The sequence below is a fragment of the Gigantopelta aegis genome, chromosome 3 (assembly GCF_016097555.1).
Source record: "Gigantopelta aegis isolate Gae_Host chromosome 3, Gae_host_genome, whole genome shotgun sequence".
Lineage (NCBI taxonomy): Eukaryota > Metazoa > Mollusca > Gastropoda > Neomphalida > Peltospiridae > Gigantopelta > Gigantopelta aegis.
Window position 1 is genome coordinate 16,956,379 of NC_054701.1, and position 20,846 is coordinate 16,977,224.

A 20,846-nucleotide genomic window follows, 5' to 3' on the forward strand; every position below is an offset into this window, starting at 1 on the left:
TTAAATCGTAATGGACATTATCAGCCGTCCTGCTTTATTACTATAAGTAATTCTGTAAAACCCTTGATCAAATAGACTTTCCCATCTAAAATCACAAAACTGATCAATTACGTAGTCCCAAACAAAAGAAAATTATCACTTGGGTATCGTGAGTGGTCGTTTTTGCTCAAACGTACCCTACCAATAGGCCTAATAGTATTTTTTTTTTCTTTGGATTTTTTAAAAGAGAAAAATACTAGAACTCTATTTCGTTCTACAGAGGAGTTGGACGGAGCTGACGTCACTTCGCCCCAAGCTATACCACCAGACGTCACAAAAACGAAACAAAATGGCTGCCCCCAGTTAGCAGGAATAATCATGGTTTTTTTATTAACTCTAAAATTACGCGTTTTTCATTTGTTAAAGTGTCAGTATGTGTTGGTGGTCCGGGTATGCATCTTTCCAACACATAAGGCTCTTGCTTGAGTTGACCCTCCCTTTAAGTCCTTACTAATTCAAGTTGTGGTCTTTAAAATTTAACATAGCAAAATGTTGCCCGCCCCCCCCCCCCCCAAACCGTTTGATGAGTTTTAAGAGTATAGGCCCTAATCTCCCTGAAATGGCTGCAAAAAGGTATTTCAGAGCCTCTAAAATCTCTAGTGGTAGGCTAGTATCTTGCGCCTTCCATGCTCGTTCGTTCCAAGAATTCATCCCCCCCCTCCCCAAAAAAAAAAAAAAACCACACCAAAAAACCAACAAATTGCTGGGTCACCAGTCTGTGTTTATATGTATAATTATATGTATACACCATATGTAAGGATGGAAATAAAGTATTTTGTATTTTTTTTTATCGAAAATTCAAAATTCATAATTATATCTTGTAAATTAAAACATCTAGTTATTTTTTTAAATCTAAGAAATATGAAGAAAATTTCAATATAAAAAAGAAAGATTTATTTGTTTTTATTTTTAATTGTGAAAAGTAAAGATTCACCATGAATTACATACCCATAAAAACATTACATTGAAATACTTTTAAAATAAGCAATATAAAAAAATATCTGTGGGTGATACTATTTTGCTTCCATAGATACAATTTCGAAGTATCCGTATTCAGCCGAGAGATTCCGAATAAAACGGAAAGACATCTTGAACAACCAATCGGAAAATATCGTATCCTTTCGGAGTTCTTCCGCTTATGGTATTATACAAAACATATATCAATAAATAAATTTAGGATTTGACAAATAATATTATTCTTAAAAAGTTAATTTACGTTCGAATTTACTAAAAATATTCAAAGACACTATAATAATACATAATTACTATAGTATTTGGAGAATATCAACGTTTAACGGGGAATAATTATTTGTTTTTCAAATCCGATTTCAGTGTAATTTCCATAAATTTTAAATATATTTTAAACAAATATGGCGGGAGTTGGGGATAGAAATCGATCACTGAAAGAAGTCCTATTAGAAAGTTTAACAGCCATTCTCTCTCCTGAACATGCTATTCGAACGGCAGGCGAAAATCAAATAAAGGTTCTTGAAGTGACTGAAGGTGATGCATAAACAGATAAAGCTAACAGTGTTTTAGTGATTCGTTGTCTTTACCTTCGCTGACTCTAAATTCGGACAGATAATGAAGTTAAAAAAAAATAATAATAAAAATAAAATAATAATAATAAAACACAAATAAATAAATAATGATAAAACACATTATTTCATGAGGGTACAAAATACTTTTTTACAATGGTACGAAATTAGTATATGGTACAAAATGACTGGTAGAACCGACCAGCAACCATTGGCATTGTTAGTAGGGCATGGACACAAGCTATCACACTTAATGGGTTATAGCAAAAATGGCACTGTGCCCAAACTGTCCCAAACAAAAACAAAACCTTGCATTGGCTAAAACGGCACCAAAATCTATGAACAAAACGGAACCAAGTGTTAGCCGAAACGGTACCAAATATTTAAAAATGTATGGCGAAAACAGAACAAGAATCATAAGTTGTGAACGATGATATGCTCAATAAAACAACGGCTATATTAATCATAACTTTGTTTTATTTTTATGTCCATGTAAGAGAGATGGACGTAATAGCAGCTAGACGTCGGCAATATGGAGACAATTGTCCACAGGTGTTTGCAAAAAACGTGTTGTTTACATATTCAACATTTAATAAAAACAACACATTTTAAAAGTTCCTTTGTTGTTGGTATGTTATTTTAAGTTTTGTTGTATTGCTTTTTATAGTAAACGTAATTAATTTTTCAACTTATTTTCGTGCTTATATCCAATTAAGGTTCAAGCACACTGTCCTGGGCACACGCCTCAGTTATCTGGGCTCTCTGTCCAGGACAGTGGGTTAGTGGTTAGTGAGAGAAAAGAGGGTGTAGTGGCCTTACACCTACCCACTGAGTCGTTACAACTTGCTCTGGGTGGGAGTAGTACCAGGCTGCAAACTCTGTACCTACCAGTCTTATGTCCGATGGTTTAACCACAACACCACCGAGGCGCGTTAAATGTAATTAACCACCAGCTAGTGTTTGTGGCAGCCCTGTCTCATAATTACCTCTGTCCTAAGCAAGCGGCTCATTGAACTAAATCATTGAACTAAATTATTACTAAAGTATTTATTTTTTTAAATTGCACACAAAAATAGTATTATCTTATTATTTCCAAAACACTGTTACTTTTATTTTAAATTATTTACAAAAAACATATTTGTAGGAGGATGAGACAGACTATTTTAAGTATATCAGGGACGGAATAGATGTTCGGACCAGACATAACACAATGCATCAATCTTTGAACTGCTTGATTGTATAGTTGAAAAAAAAAAAGGTTCCATTTTCGCCAAAACATTGAGGTGCCATTATAGCCAAATTGGTTCCCTTTTCACCAATCAAAATGGTTCCGTTTTGGTAGTGGTGCCATTTTAGCCTTATCCCTACTTAATGATACCAGTAACCAGTTAAATTGTTTGCGAGAACTACACTATTCAGAATGGCAAGCCATTTTCTTGACCAGTTTTTGTATGTATCATTAAATGAATGTACGGATAGGATACGATGAACACCAGTCTGATTGTGAATGCTCATCCTTTTAAACACCATCAGAATTAGCTTTGTTATGTTCAGGAAACTGAGCACTTGAGAGTTACTGGACTGGTTTTTGTGCATAATGTTGAATAAATGTTATTGAATTAGCATGTTCTATTTACATAGCAGAGTTGATTACTAAATCACTTGGAACCAAATTATGCCGAATAATAATCTGGGAACAGTCGCAACAAAGATGTTTTTATGCAAATAAACAATACAGATTTTATTTATAACCCATTTCAAAAGAATGTTTATTTTGTAAGAGACAAAAAACAAAATGCATCCTCTTCCATGTGATGGATTCAGGAACAGTCCTAAGCAGGACTCAAAAATGTTTGTGCTGTTCACAAAATGCTTTCTTAGTTTTGAGCCTACCAAAAGCAATTTTCAAGCAGTTACTCTTGTAGCACAAAATTGCCATTTGTAAAACCTCTGATCTGCAACTATTGGTCATTAGCATATATAGGAAGACTCGAGTAACAAAATGAACTGACCAACCAGTATACCAAACATTTGCAAGATGTCTGTGCCCATGGATATTGAAATAGCATGAAAGTAAAACTAATTAGAAAGACATTTTATAAATTCAGTGACATTTTACAAATGTTTAATTAGAAAGAATTTGTTTATGACATACACATTACTAATAGATGATGCCACTCAGGACTATAGACCTTACATGCTCCTTTTGTGGTACGGTCTGATATTAAAATGTTTTATTAATGAACAAAAGAAAGAAATATTTTAACAACACATGACATATGGTTAAGAACTACACAAATAAATGAAGGCAGGACTCATAATATGAGCCTGTGAAAAGCTGTCAATTTTTTTTTAATACCTAGCAGGTGAATTAGAAATCATGTGCTCAAACTACCAAAAAATCGCAAGTCATTTTTCAAAACACTGATCGTGTATGATTATTTCATCTGCTATTTAGCTTATGAATCTGTTCTATTTTAATCAATAATGCTCTAAAATACATCACAAATTCAAATTTTTCACACATTATCCCAAATGCTCCAAATGCTCCCCTCACCCTGTGCTGTCTTATTTTTAGCAGGTCATATTTTTTAATTCGCAGGACATATTGACCCTCGGGGTTTCACGGAAACTATAATTTCCAGGACCGTGTCGGTAAAATCACAGACCAAAATTTCATTTCCCATGATTATTATATCAAGTACAACTATTCAACGAAAATAATATATATATATAATAAAACAGTTTCCGATAAAAATAATTTTTTTGTTATATTTTCAGAATTTGGAGTGCACTTGGCTGAGATAACAATTGACACATGTGGACTGTTAGCCGTACGTCAGCTGGCATCGGTCTTGCTCAAGCAGTATGTAGAAGCTCATTGGAGCCAGCATTCCGATAAATTCAGATCACCCGAGACCATCGATGCGGTATGTTAATGTGTATTGAAACGGGAAGTGTGATGTTTTACTTTACTTCGTTTCAGGAAAACAAGTAATTTGTTGTCAGTAATTAGAGAATATAACCAGTCTCTAATTACTGACCACAAATTACTTGTTTTCCTGAAACGAAGTAAAGTATTGTAAAACAAAATTGATCAGTATATAAATGAAATGGCAATATTCACACATAGTGAAAAATGTCTGCTTAGTGTTTCTTCAGTTGTCAACACTTTGTGTTGTTGAAATGCAGGGCTAACTCTGGGTGAGCAGAAAAATTTGTTAAATTATCTAATAAACTTAAAAAATTGCAAAATCCTAGTTATTTTCTAATAAAATATCAATTATTCAATGAATTTATTTTGCCAAATTAAAATAAAATTCGCCACTTGTTCTTAAAATTTGCAATTGGCAAATTTTGCGAGTGCCAGAGCTAGCCATGAAATGACAAGCTTTTTGGATAAAGCTTGAAATGGAGTTACAGGACCTTCTTTCTCGGAAAGCTGTGGTCGTCATACTGTATATTAAAATCACATTTTGTTTCAGGCGAAACAGCATATCCGTGAGCTGTTGCCGCAGGGTCTGTACGAGTCTGTGAGCAAGGTGAGGACAAGCATCGCGTACGCCATGTCGGCCATAGCTCACTGGGACTGGCCCGAGGTGTGGCCCGACCTGTTTGACATCCTCATGCAGGCTCTCACCAGCGGAAACACCAATGCCGTGCACGGGGCCATGAGAGTTCTCTCAGGTGGGTTTAAGGCATCACAAATGGAACTTAACAATTTGTTAACTAAACCAGTAACTTTTGTAACAATGTTAAAAAACCAAATATCATATCTTCAACTGACGGCAATAATTTGTATGCAGCGACTAAACATAGCAATTGACCTATGGCCATTCATATCACAACTGCAGCAGTTGCTGTTATGTTTGAACCATGCATTAAAACATTTTGGTTTTTTTACAAATAATCAGGTAGATTAAAAAGTCTGGGTATTATCATCTGTTTTTCTACACTCCAATCATCGGCATCATTCCCCACCATTCTCTAAAGGCTATGTTGTTTTTTATTCCCAATTTTGGATTAAAAAATTCACAATCTGAATGTAAATATTCCATTTACTTATTATGGTATAAAAATATCTTTGAAAACAGTACATAACATTTGGCAAACACCCCTTCCCTCCCTCACCCATAACATTTCATAATGCAAAATAGATAAATTAATTTGAATAAATACTAGTTCATGTTTAGTATTTCTCTTTTAAATTCTCACTTAGCTTAATAAGATTGTTTTTAAATAAAAATTCCCAAAGTCAAAACCATGGGTGTCAAGTCAAATTCGAAAAATAAACCCTGCACTTATGAAGAAGAGTCATAGTCTCGGAGTATTTTAATATCAAAATATCTTGGTCTTACTGTACCAGGAAGTGTAATTTTAATTTTAAGCATAATTTAACAACTGGAAAAGATCACTTCAAATGAGATCATTTATTAATTGCACATTGGGAGAAAAAGGTTAATATGAATGTAAATAATTTTTTTATTTCCACACCAAGAACTTCTTTTGACAGAAGACTTATTGTTTAATGATATGTCTATACAAGAATATTTATTTATTTATTTATTTATTTATTGCTCTCTATATTTGTTGATTTGTTTTTATTTCAGAATTTTGCCAAGATGTGACTGACACACAGATTACACATGTGGCTCCCATAATTCTGCCAGAAATGTACAAGATATTTATAGCTGCTGACGTAAGTTCATTGTTCTTGTGTAAAATAAATAGAGGATGGTTTATGTTTTCTATTCAGGATGATTTATTTCTCCTTTAATATAATCTGAAGACTTACCACATAAGACAAGTGTGATACAAAATTGCACATTTCGCAAGCAGTAGTATTCTATTTTATGACACAATCAAACTTGATGTCTTTAATTGCCCCCATTCAATCAAAGCAGTAATTACCCAGCAACTTCTTTACTGGTTCGTCCGACTACTTTCACTGATTACTCCAGTAATAGGGGCAGGACATAGCCCAGTGATAAAGTTGTAGACCACAGGTATTAATATAATTTTATAGCTGTTGTATATAGGGAATAACTGATTACTGTCTTAAGATATCAGCTTTATCCTGCGAAGGTTAGAATGGCGAATGCAGCGAGGCTCTGCTGGGCTGCATTCGCCATTGGACCTGAGCGGGATAAAGCCGATATCTTAAGACAGTAACCAGCTGTTTCTTTTATCCTGCAATCCTACAGGAATATTCGGAAAATCCTTATTTATTCTAGTTTTGTGTACGCAAATAAAGTATCATCAACCTAGCAAGGCTTTTGCCGTATGACGTCATACAAGATACATGACGTCTATTTTTTGTAAAACGCTAGCTACATTCTGTCACATTAAAAAAACGTTTCTAAACTCTAATTCATAATTAAATATACAAGTTTTGTATTGTTATCCCAAAATTAAAAGTTATTTGTATTTACTGTACTTCAACAAATGATTTAAAGAGTATGTTTACTGAAAACTACTTGGAAATACTCGAGTCGAGTTGAGCTTATGTCACGTGACCTATATTTTTGGTCAGTGAATAAATAGAGATTTATCTAGTCATCATATCTTTCCAATGTGTACAGTAATTGCTGGATAAAATACTTTAAACGGAGAGTAAGCTAAAACAAAAGCCTTATATGTTGGAAAGATGCATACCCGGACCACCAACACATACTGACACTTTAAAGGGACAGTCAACTCAAACAAGAGCCTTGTGTGTTGGAAAGATGCATACCCAGACCACCAACACATACTGACACTTTAACAAATGAAAAACACGTAATTTTAGTGTTAATAAAAAAACATGATCATTCCTGCTAACTGGGGACAGTCATTTTCTTTTCTTTTCTTTTCAAAGCATCTGGTACTCTAGCTTGGGGTGAAGTGACGTCAGCTCCTGGCCAATTCCTATATGCACAGTGTAAACAAAAGCAGTAATTTACGACAAGGCGCTTCTCTTTGATCAACCTGACTTGTAAAACAACATAAATGACGTGATAATATAATAAACTATTTAACAAAATATATTTCAACTTGCATTAACAGAATGAAATGGGGTTATAGTATTTTTCTCTGTTAAATAATCCAAAGGAAAAATGTACACTATTAGGCCTATTGGTATGCTACGTTGGAGCAAAAATGACAACCCACGATACCCAAGTGATAATTTTGTTTTCTTTGGAACTACATAATTGGACAGTTCTGTGATTGTAGATGGGAAGTCTACTTAATCAATAGGTTTACAAAACTATTTACAGTAATAAACCATGTCCATTACCATTTTAGGGTGACAGGTAATATTACACAATACAGCTTCAGTTAATTGGCTAGTCTGGTTATCAATCAAATACACACCTGCCAATCAGGAATCACAGGCACCTAACAGAATAGACCGATTGGCTCGTCTGGTTACCAATCAAACACACACCTGCAAGTCAGGAATCACAAGTAGAGACACCTAAAAGAAGAGACCGATTGACTAAGAAAACACTCCATGTATCATTTCAGTACATAGGTTAATGCATGAACAAAACATGGTATAATTATTTTGACTTGTTGTGTAGCCACTTTGACAATGGTGGTTTATTTTGTATTGAAAAATGATATATACTTATTGCTGGCTTACTGGGATGTATATTATTACAAAACACTGCAATGCATGACTATTTTATCATCCCTCAAAAATCAGGTAGATTTGTTTGTCTAGTTCTAAGACTCATTCCTGACGTTAGGCGTTAAGTATTACATAACCACCAGCTCGCCAGAGGGCGTATTCACTGGAATGAAACAAAATGGCTGCACCCGTTGTATATAATAGCCATCACATTTAACCAGGTTTCTTTATTAATTAAATATAACATTATACTTGTTGATATTAAGTAATAATGTGCATTATATATCGTTGAATATGCATACCAGTCCAAAAGGCTTCCTTAAGAATTCCTTTAAGGTGGAAAGCAAAAGCTGCTCATGAACAAAGATTATCAGAAAGCATGTTGTATACTTTCAGAGGTAACTGCCTGTCAGTTTTGAGCCTTGCAGATGATTATTTTGTTTGCCCATCACATTGTTATTTTTCACAACATATTTTCGTTCCTGCATTTAGGAAATTGTAAACAGTCACGGGTTATGCAGAATGAAACAGTTTGTCTGATGTTTTGGAAGTGTAACCCGTAAATGGTTTATGTCAATTTTCAATTCTTTGAGGCCTGTTTATAATAATGTTTTAGCTAATAAATAAACTTTTATGTGTTCACCAGTTTCTACCATATTGTGTAACATAATAACAATTGATTCTGATTTCTTTTACATTTCAGACATTCGGTATTAGAACAAGAGGCCGAGCAGTTCATATTTTCAACATCTGTGCTGGCATGATCGCAACAATGTCTGAATTACAAAAGGTTCTTTTCTTTAATGTACACTAATAAAACATAGATCTGTGTGTGTATTTCAATTGACGGATGATCTGTTACTGGTAACTGTCTAAAATAACTGCATTGTCACCATCTAGTTAATTGCTGCAGTTGATATCAAACTCACTAGGTTCAGTACTTATCTTGATAATAATTCAAAGCCTTCCTGAAGTTTGGTGAGGTCAGAGCTAAAATTGTTTAATACATAATTTCAGACTTATCATTTTGGAAAACCAAGGAGTGTGAAAAATTGTATCGAGTTGGGGAAAATTTAATTCCTCAAAATAATATATTGTGATTGATGTTGTATATTTTATCACTTCAGGGAGTTGCAAAGCAGCTGTTGTTTCCGATATTACCACAGTTCACAGAAGCGTTAGTCCAAGGATTACAGATGCCAGATGGCCACACCTCTGACAGTGGCCTGAAGATGGAAATTGTTAAAGTAATGTCATACTATTGTAATGTCTTACATCAATGAAGTCAAAGGGGCGGGTTGTAACTTGGTCATTAGAGTGCTCATCTGAGTTGCTTGAGTCGTAGGAGTGAACTCTTCGATGGACTCACTCTGATTGTTTTTAGATGACCTGAGCGAAGGCTTGAATTTGAGATCTGTTTTCATCTGTCGTCGTCTTTGTACATAAACCTTTCACATTTTCGACTTTTCCAAAACTGCTTGACCAATTCCAAATAAAAAATTGGGAACCTTCCTTGGCCATGCAAAAACAAATTTGAGAACTTGCTCATTCTGATCCCCCAGTTCGTGCTGGGGTGTCATTAAACATTTATTCATTCTGATCTCCCAGGGTCCTGACAGTGAAAAAATTGAGCCAATTAAAAAACAAATCTTCTCTACTTCCAGAAATGCGATAAGTGAACAGTCTTCATATATGCAAAGGTCAGCAGATGGTTCATCCGATTTATTAATGTCATTAATGTTGGATTCCCCATTTATCCCTGGGGTGGGCCGCCCACTGTGGGCGTGAAGTTTACTGTAGTTGTATAGAGAAATGCAGTTAAACAGTAATATTTATATTCTGTCCCCACATAGCTTAATAATGTCATATTATTATGAAACATTAATTCTGATTGCATGAACTAGTGTTTATTGTCTCTTCTTTTCTTTTTTTAGAGTATTACAACAGTTGTGAAGAGTTTTCCGAAGACGATGGGGCAGTACTTACCTCAGATTCTGCCGTCTATCTGGACCATCTTCACTCAGAGCTCCGATGTGTATCCTTAGTAACAGCCAAATAGATCTGCTTAAGACTTAGCACAATATTTTACATGAGGTTACAAAATTTTTAATTCTATTGAACTATCAATCAGTTACATGGTGAACCAGTACTTGTTCTGAAATGTGAATAACAAAACAGTAACACATGATCAGGGCTGTATGCATAGTCAAATGGGGATTTGGCAAAATAGTGGATGACTCCATGAATCTATCCAGTGCCTTGTCTATAGGAGGACTGCCACTTCCAAGGAGATCTCTTACTGGAGATTTTAATGTCTTTTATTTTGCTTAAACATACAGTATTAGCTGGAAATACTGTTATGAAAATGTAAATGATTAATACATTTCACATAACTGAACAGTAAAAATCAGTTATCAAACATTTTAAATATTGTCTTCTGTGAATGGACCTGCCAAAGACTTGTTTAGCATTGTTCCAGAATTGATCATATGGGGTAGGTAGGAATGATTATTTTGTGCCTGGTGGATCTGCTTCCTGACATAATACTTGTGTTTTTATCTGATGAAGTTATCGTCTACTCATCTACATTTATACATCTTCTAGTTTTAGAATCACATGTCATTAATACTTCGTATTTAGGACTTTCTGACATAATGTGAAGTCAGTCAGGGATTGATCACTGTCGGTGGGCCCATTGGGCTATTTCTCGTTCCAACCACGTCTGGTATATCAAAGGACGTGGTATGTACTGTTGTGTCTGTGGGATGGTGTATATGGGAGATCTTTGCTGTTTAAGTAAAAATTACCAAATGTTTGACATCAAAATAGCCGATGATTAGTAAATCACTTTGCTCTGGTGGTGTTGTTAAACAAAACAAGCAAACAAAATGAACACCATCAGATTAAATACATTGTTAAATTCTTGACTCGCATCAGATATATTCGAACTGTCGTAAACAACACAGATGAAGCTGATGATCCTGTAGATTCTGATGGTGAGTGTTGTCCTGCCATTGTGTTTATTCAAAGCCTTGTTGCATAGTTGCATATAGTTAGTACTTTCCTCTTTCACTATTTGTGATCTTCTTTCTTCTGAATATTGATTTGGGGAGGGGTGACTAATGCGTAAACACTTGCAATAGTTTGTTTAATTGTGGGTTGTATTTTTTTTTTTTTTTTTTAATATATTTTTTATTATTATTACTGTAAATCGGAAAATGTTGGCGAGCATAAAATATTCACGAATTTAGTGAAGCCATACAAAACGCTAACATTTCATTATGCTAACTATAAACTAAAGTCGAAATGTCAGTATTATGAATACAGTCTTATAGTTTCAATGTTTGTAACGTTTAGCAATAAAGACACATAACTGTGGTTAAAAATAATTTAGTTCTGTCAAAGTGAGAACAGTACCAAAGTATTGATTACTAGTATGTCTCGGTGGAAAAACAGCTTATGACCCCTGTATGCACAATAGACTACTCCGAAAACTCGTTTTCATTGGACTGATTATGTGGTGGTTTCATCGGTGATTAACTGAAGAAACAACAGACTATAGATTAGGCAATAAATACAGCAAACAATACTCATTAGTTTAGATGTATAACACTGTAATGTTTTTATTAAAATTAAGTTGGAGACAAGCAGCATCACTTGGATGTTTGAGGCTATATTTCAAACCGGAAATAGTGCGCATTGCATAACATCAAAAAGTATCGAATGTTCTTGTTACCAGTCAGTCATAAAAAAAACCCCAGGCTTATGTTGTTTTTTAAATGCTTGATATGCCGACCTCGCTAAAGTTTTATGTCACTAATATGTCACTGATATGGATTTCGCTAAATTTTAAGGTTGTTAATATTTTCTGATTTACAGTATTATTATTTTTTTATTATTATCAAATTGGAAGTTAGTGAGTTTGAGTAATTTTATAAATAGACATTATTGCAGAACTATATGTGTAATAAAGGTAATTTATTGTCCATATGGTTAAAAATATTTTGGTTCCTATCCCACTACAACCTAACCGGAACATTAGTCAAACCATTTCAGTGACTGAATTAAAATCAATTATGGGTAATAAATAGGATATTAAACTCTTTACAATTTCGTATCATGTTTATGTCCCTCGAGAAATAATTTTCACTCAGGACATAAACATAATACAAAATGGAAGCTTGTATAATATCCTATAAATCTATTATGTTGCAGATTGCAAATACTGGATCACTGTCCATGTTTCAAATAGTAAACAGTTCTTGGGTGAACCTTGCATCTGAAAACAATAGACCTAGAAACTGGAAATTTCGGGTTATACTTCAATATATATTAGTTGTTATTTTTATTGCACAAACATGTCCCAAATAAGTATTTACTCTTCTGCATATGTAATAAACGTGATAACTGTTACACATTACAGATATGAATTTTATACAACAGTATCTAATGCAGAACTATGTAATATAGATGATGTTTGTTTCTTGTCACAGGTGATATTCTTGGCTTTGAGAACCTCGTATACAGTGTATTTGAGTTTGTGCATGCTCTGATAGAATCATCAAAGTTTCGTTCAACCGTAAAGAAGACAGTTGATCAGATTCTGTATTATGTCATCAGTTACATGCAGATGACGGAAGATCAGGTAAAGCATACTGGAAATAGTGATCATGAGTTTTCCATTCCCATTTTGTTGTCATCTTTAATGTTACTTGTCTTGTTTTCATTTTTAATGACACATCTATTGTGTTACTGATTTGTCCGGCATCCACCCATGTGTCAACTTTTCCTCTGACGTATATCTTTTATAGTTTTGATTGAATTGTTCTAAAATTTGGTAAAATGGATTTTTTTTTTTTTTAAATGAATAAAAAAAAAAAATGAAATAAATGTTTTTAAAGTCTACCTTCTAGAGTTTTTATCAGGTAGTTCTAAAACTTGGTACTTTGATTCTCTGGGATGGTCTTCACAAACATATTTTGAATTGTGAATTTTTATAAAATTAAAGACATTTAAATAGAAATTTAACGTTGAAAATTAAAAGTCTATCTTTTCTTACAGTTTTTATTGGACAGTTCTGAAACTTAGTATAAATATTCTCAGGGGCAGTCTTCACAAACCTATAGATAGATATTTTGGAAATTTAGAATTTTTGAATTTGTATTAAATAAATAAAAATTAAATTGATTTTTTTTTAATTGTAATTGATAAAAATGAACATGTTTGGTTTTATCTTTACTGCAGTAATTTTAGGTATATTTGTTGCCACTTGCAAACAAAGCTTGTCATAATAAGAAAATAACAGACATATGTAGACATTTTGTTATAAAAACATAGGGCTGAAGTGACCAAATCTGTTTTTGTCTTACACGCATGTAGCTTCATACATTTACAGAACATAAACATCAGCGTTTAAGGAAAATAGGCTTTATAAATTTGGTCCATAATCTTGGGTGATGTTGACGTGAAATTAAAAATTATTTCCGACTTGTTTACTTTCAGATTCAGATGTGGACTACGAACCCAGACCAGTTTGTGGAGGATGAGGATGATGATAGTTTCTCGTACTCTGTGCGAATCTCCGCTCAAGACTTACTACTGGTGGGTGATTAGCAGTGTATAAACTGTATAGAAACTTGTGAACTTTAGAAAAAAAATTGATAATGTATAGCTTTTTGGTCAATACATTATCAAATATACCACATTATACATTGTAAAAAATAGTATGAAAATATTTATTAATTGTAACAAATGTTGTTGGGGAGCCGGACGTGGCCCAGTGGTACAGCACTCGCTCGATGCTTGGTCGGTGTGGGATCGATCCCCGTCGGTGGGCCCATTGGGCTATTTCTCGTTCCAGCCAGTGCACCACGACTGGTATATCAAAGGCCGAGGTATGTACCACCCTGTCTGTGGGATGATGCATATAAAAGATCCCTTGCTGCTAATTGAAAAGAGTAGCCCATGAAGTGGCGACAGCAGGTTAAATAAAACATTTCCTTCTTCGTTATATGGATTGGTTTTATCCATGTTTATTTTACACTATGAATTTATTTGTAGTTTCATGATAAACATTTATTAACTAATTAAGGATTAAAATGGAATTCATGTTTAATTTTATATATATATATATATATTTGAATAACGTACTCAGCAGTTTTCAAAGTTTTATGAAAAGCAGTAAAAAATCCAACCATTTGACTACCTCGTTTTAAATTTCCACCATCAAAGTTCCTCTGTTTTTGTTCCTTGTACACAATTACTTTTTATTTCAGTCGTTAGCGAGTGAGTTTCGAAATGACACTGCTCCTGCTTTATGTCAAGCTATTACCAAACACTTGCAAGAAGCCGAGACAAGCAAAACTGTGGGCAATATCCATTGGTACTGTTTATTATTTTATTTATTTTAATTTTGGATTCTCAGCTGTGTTCGCTAAGAAATAAGCAAAATAAAGTAACTCTTTACAGAAAACCATTATAGTATTATTATTTAATGTTTTTTTCTTAATTTTATGCTAATATACCAGAATTGCAGAATTGGGAATGACAAAACTATTAGTTAGTCCAACCCATTCTTAAATCCTACACTATATCTTTTGGTATTTATTTGTTTTATTCTAATGCAGGGAACGTCCTAAATGTTTCAAAGAGGCAAGAGTGTGTTCATGAATGCTTTCCAGTTGTCAAATCCAACATTACCTCACCTGTTGGACTGATGACAACGTATTCTCAGCTGTCTACAATTGCCATTTCAATTACGCACTAAAAATGTAGTGAGCAGAATTTGTGGGGTTTTTAATTAACTGACCATAAATGAACATTTTATTTAGTTGTTTTGTTTGGTAGATGGATTCTTGTGTGGTATCTGTCATGTTACATGAATGTAAATGTGAGCAATCTCGTTATGATCAAATTTATAAAGACTGAAAGTGTCGTTATTTTGCAGGTGGAAGCTGCACGAGTCGTGCATGTTGGCACTGGGAAGTGTCAGACACATGGTTCTGGAGGCTATACAGACGGGCAAAGTACAGTTTGACGTGTCTGCTTTCCTCGAATCTGTCGTTCTAGTCGACATGAATAGTAATGGTGTGTACCTAGATGAAACCTTTTTATGTTTATCATCTTACATACTGCTGATATAAATTAGTGAACAAGTTCTCTGAATTACAACAAGGAATAAAAATACACAAGTTGTATTATAAACAGTTTCTTTTTGGAACTAGTGTAATAAAAATCAGACAATTACTTCAGATATAACCAAACGAGCTGTGAAAATGCAAAGTTAACACTAAGATGATGTCACATACCAAAATGGCGTTATTTGGTGAACGTCCAAATTTACTTGGTGTTTGACTAATGTTTGAGAAAGTTACTAACCTTCACAGAAGCTTTGACTATTGCCATATGTATTATAGTAATACAAATGATAATTTCCACTAGCCCAGACCAAAGTTTCATTAGTTGGGATCGAGGGCTAGTGAATCTGTTGAACCCTGTTACTAATTATCTTTGCAAAATTTCCATTCCAATACCAAGCATACAAACAATGCTATAAATATATGCAAGGTTACACAAAAATATTCAAACATATTTTTATTTTACAACAAAGAAACTTTAATTATAAGAATTAAAACTGAAAATGTTTTTTTTAGTTCATAAACCAATGTGCTGAACTTGACCCTGTATTATCAAGAGATATATGACACTGAGGTCGAGGGAAAATGTTTCATGGGTCTTGATGCATTGAAAATATTGCTCTAAAGAACTGCTTGAATATCTGATTTTTTTGGTGGTGTTTAAGAATCATATGGGATTGTGTCCACTCCAAACACCAATGACTACAATAACACAATGAAATATTTTAAAGGTTTTTTTTGTTAGTATAACATTTTTGTTACAAAATATTGTCTTGTGTTGTGCTTTCTGATTTAACTGTTTCATATATTTTTCAGTTTCACCTTTTCTTATTGGACGTTGTTTATGGGTTTCCAGTCGATTTGTGGACGTTATGTCCCCAGATTTTACTCAAAGGTATTATATTTAATAGCATTTTTGTTCTTACAAAACTTACTTAAATTTTCTTGTTTTTAGACAGTATGATTTGTTAGTCATAATCGATGAAAGCTAAATACGAAATATTTAACACAATCCCTGCAATTAAGCAAATGTCTGTGGCAAAAAACATCCTATGCCAAAAAAAAAGAAAGGAATATAGTCCACAATAAATAAAAAGTGCTGTTGAGAATTAAAAATTCCACAGGGGCAATTGCAGGGGTTGGGACATTTTGATGTGTGTGATATGTAAGTTAATAAAACAAATTTAACCTTTTTTTACAAACTTTTATTTGGCAAAGTTTTTATATTGAAGCCTGTCTTTTTAAAAATGGGTTCCAAAACCATACCACTTTTCATTTTTTAGAATTCTGCTAGATCCTATATTTTTAAAAGGTTGATTTGTTTTCAGATTTTTGCAAGCCACTGTTGGGGGACTGCATCCTACACAACCACCCATGATTCGGATTTCAGCCGTTAGATCTGTTTTTGGATTCTGTGATCACCTAAAGACTTCTAACAATACCCAACTTCTAGTTCCTTTCCTTTCAAATATTTTGGATGGATTAATTACCATAGCGACACAGTTTTCAGCAGAAGTTCTTGGTTTATGTATAGAAACATTAACAGTTGTGATATCAGTAAGTGTAGTAATGATTAATTACCATAGCAACAGAGTTTTTAGCAGAAGTTATTGGTTTATGTATTGATACAGTTTTCAGCAGAAATTATTGGTTTATATATTGAAACATTAACAGTTGTGATATTGGTAAGTATGATTAATTACCATAGCAACACAGTTTTCGGCAGAGGTTATTGGTTTTATGTATTGACTCAGTTTTCAGCAAAAAATATTGGCTTATGTACTGAAACATTAAAAGATGTGATATCGGTAAGTGTTGTGATGAAAAATTAATGCATAACTAGCTATACATCTGTTACTGATTCAGTCACATTTCATAATTTAAAATTTATTCAGTCTTGCATACATAACTGAGCATAAAAGTTATTGTTGAAAATTACTTTAACTGTACATGGCTGCTTACCATTGATTTATTTCAGTTAAATTTATTGAGTTTGAGCAGTGCAGTACATTGTGCCTTTATCTATAAAAGCCAGGGCGATGGACATAAAAAGATGCAGTTATATTAAGATAGGTGTGAAAAATGCTAAAAAAATATATAAATATTAAACACAACTACATGTATTTCTCAAATTTATTGAAATTTTAAAGTTAATATATTAAATGTCATTAATTTTTTATATTTAGTATTTTTGTCTAATCTGTGTCACATGTCATATCTTTATTTCTACTTGAGTAAATAAATTGGCTAGAGGCGAAGGTGGAATGGTATGACTTATTGGTGTAATTATTTTAACCTTTGTCTTTTTGGTAGGTTGATCCTACATTTACAGCATCTCATGAAAGTAAATTATCTCCCTTGGCTATTGCTGTTTTCCTGAAGCACTGTGGAGGTATGAATGACTGTTTTTGTGTGTTACAATTACACTAAAAAAAATAACTTTCTGTTACATTCATTCATCCAGACGTAGCAAGGGAGTTTGTTAATTTTTAGATGACCATAAAAATTATGTCGTCGGGGAAACGTCATATCTGATGACGTCATTTTATATGGGCAAGTTGTCTTATTGAGCGTTATTGTTTATGGATAAAAAATAATTCAAAATAAAGTATGATATATTAATGTTATTATTAGCCTGTATGATTCAAATTTAATTATAAGTATTGTCTTTATTTCTTTTACGTTCATCTGGGTATGAACAAAAAAAATCATCCGCAAACTTATGTGAGAATGGCTTTGCCGATTCACACAATTTGCAGATGATTGTTTTTGTTCATACCCCAATGAACGTAAAAGAAATAACAACAGTCCTAAACAAAATTCCAGCAAAATGAAATCTTCATATCCCAGTTGCTGAGGTGTTTGAAACTGAGTTTTTAAAATTAAATATAATTTAGATAACTTATCTGTGGTCAGGGAAAGTGGAATTTTATTGAACTATTGTTATACAATAAAATGACCATCAAAATAGAACTGTAAAATATTGACAATGACATATATCACATACCAGTCTTTGTCATGAGCTAAATCAAGGTGAGCTGAAATGGTGCTAGGCAAGAAATCACATGACATTTCAAATAAAATTTACTATAAATTTTACTGCCATAAAATAAATTTGCTGTTCTCCTCAAAATGTTTTCAGGTAAGTTTGTAGGCAGGGATTGAGTGATCAGTCACATTTCTGACAAAAACTGCATGTAATAGTGGTGAAGGCATTTTTGTTTTTGTATGTCTCAATACTCTTTTGAAATTAGTAAATTGACATATACCCCGAACTCATCCTTCCATTCTCATAACGGATGTTATTCGGGGCTTTAGATCTCACTAATTTGGCCACCACTGGATTTTTGTCTGTTCTGAGCACACCAAAGTCTTTTTATTGCAATACTGTTAATAATAGCAGTAAATTATTATCCATGTTCAGAATGCATTTCAAGTTATTTTAATCTAATTAGAGCTTAATATTCCAGTGGTGAAATATTTTGAGGTTATCATGTTTGTTCTTAATTTGGGCTTGTTTATTTTGGGCATACTTTATATTTGCTTTAAAGGGACATTCCTGAGTTTGCTGCAATTTTTCAGATGTTATCGACTAACAGAGACTTTTTGACGACTGTAATTACATATCAAATATATTTTTCTGCATAAAATGTTAGTGTCTGTATATACAATGTGTTTCTGATCGTTCTAATATTTGTACTAGGTTAAATTTCATTTTATTTCCTAAAAAGAATTTTTTCGTATGTACGAAATTATTTGAAGACAAAATCCAGTTTGGGCTTCTTACAAATATTAAGATGATCAGAAACACATTGTATATACAGACACTGATATTCTAAACAAGAAAATATATTTAATATGTAAGTTTAATCGTAGAAATATTTTATTAGTCGGAAACATCTTACAATGCAGCAAACTCGGGAATGTCCCTTTAAGACCATGTACCTTTTGTGTATCCTGTCTCTTTGGCAATAAAAATTATGTTCTGTTCTGTTATTTATATTGGGCACACCTTATATCGCCTCAACTTGAGTCGAATCTAAAGCACTGATATTATTACTGTTTGTTTTTCAGACCCGTTTATTGTATCACTAGTCCAGGACGTCTTTAAGGTGTTGGCCAGCAATGAGGCATGTTCTGCACTGCTAGAGCAGAAACTCGTTCCAACCCTTGTGAGCATCCTGCGTGCACCGTCGGATAAAGTATTACCGGGAATGACCTCGGTAAGTTTGTAATTGTCTCCTTTCTAAAACGTGGCGGGATGTAGCCCTTACTTGATGCGCGGTCGGTTTAGGATCGATCCCCGTCGGTGGCCCCACTGGGCTATTTCTCATCTCAGCCAGTGCTCCACAACTGGTGTAACAAAGGCCGTGGTATGTACTATCTTGTCTGTGGGATGGTGCATATAAAAGATCCCTTGCTGCTAATCGAAAACAGTAGCTCATGAAGTGGCAATAGCAGGTTTCGACTCCATATAACCGTAAATAAAATGTGTTGAGTGTGTCGTTAAATAAAACATTTCTTTCTTTCTAAAAATTACAGTGCTTCTATGTGACCATGAGTTAAATGATATACAAGTTTTTTTGTCTCGCCTGTACAAAGTAAAAACGTGAGATATATGTATAATTTTCCTGATGTTCGTAAAATTTTGTTTGACATTGAGATCAGTTTCTCACAAACTATAAGTCCTAGGTCAGTGAAACTTGGTTTATAGTTGCACCCATGGATGTTCATCACACTGAGCTGAAACTTGGTTTATAGTTGCACCCATGGAGGTTCATCACACTGAGCTGAAACTTGGTTTATAGTTGCACCCATGGATGTTCATCAAAGTCATTTAATTCCACAGAATTCTTGTTTTATCTGTATCATTATTAATATTTACGTTCATACCTCTTGATAATTATTATTTTGTAAATACTGCATGACAAGTTGTTATGTAACTCTTTTGCTTCATCCTGGTGGTTGGGACAGATGAAAAAAAGAAGTAAGCTAGTTCTATGAATAAAACAAGTATTCAGAAAGTACTAGTAGTTTTAAGAAATTTTCCTATGTCTTAATTCCAGTGGCCATAATTGTCAAAAAGGAGCAAATCCCCATGAAAGTCAAACTTGATCTGTAACGCTACATGATAAAGCTATACATAACATGTTAGCTTAGTATCTTGAGGGATTGTGAAAACATATTTGGAAGGAAGGAAATATTTTATTTAACATTGCACTCAAAACAGTTTATTTACGGTTATATGGCGTCAGATGTGGTTAAAAACCAAACAGATATATAGAGAGGAAACCCACTGTCACCACTTCATGAGTTACTCTTTTCGATTAGCAGCAACGGATCTTACATATCACGGCCTTAAAAATTCTAGAAGGCCTGCTTGTAAGTAGTGCTGAATGTCTATTAAGCTACGTTCACGTGGATATCAATTCAGTAATACAACATATGCATCCAGAAATAGGATCAGACAAATGGATGTATTGTTCACATATGTTTAATTATGAAAGCAATGCATGTACC

At 33.5% G+C, this 20,846-nt stretch overlaps 1 protein-coding gene across 1 annotated transcript in view; it reads left to right on the plus strand.

Moving 5' to 3' along the window:
• Positions 1-1,409: 1,409 nt before the first annotated feature.
• LOC121367602 (importin-9-like) overlaps positions 1,410-20,846 on the plus strand; it is a 29,876-nt gene continuing 10,439 nt past the window's right edge. Inside the window, exons 1-16 of the mRNA XM_041491875.1 lie at positions 1,410-1,542; positions 4,359-4,507; positions 5,063-5,264; positions 6,188-6,276; positions 8,894-8,980; positions 9,318-9,437; positions 10,125-10,225; positions 11,128-11,186; positions 12,684-12,835; positions 13,693-13,791; positions 14,466-14,572; positions 15,137-15,276; positions 16,143-16,221; positions 16,655-16,883; positions 17,640-17,718; positions 19,401-19,549. Of these exons, the coding sequence (XP_041347809.1) occupies positions 1,410-1,542; positions 4,359-4,507; positions 5,063-5,264; positions 6,188-6,276; positions 8,894-8,980; positions 9,318-9,437; positions 10,125-10,225; positions 11,128-11,186; positions 12,684-12,835; positions 13,693-13,791; positions 14,466-14,572; positions 15,137-15,276; positions 16,143-16,221; positions 16,655-16,883; positions 17,640-17,718; positions 19,401-19,549 (1,974 nt within the window). The remainder of the gene's footprint in view (positions 1,543-4,358; positions 4,508-5,062; positions 5,265-6,187; positions 6,277-8,893; positions 8,981-9,317; positions 9,438-10,124; positions 10,226-11,127; positions 11,187-12,683; positions 12,836-13,692; positions 13,792-14,465; positions 14,573-15,136; positions 15,277-16,142; positions 16,222-16,654; positions 16,884-17,639; positions 17,719-19,400; positions 19,550-20,846) is intronic.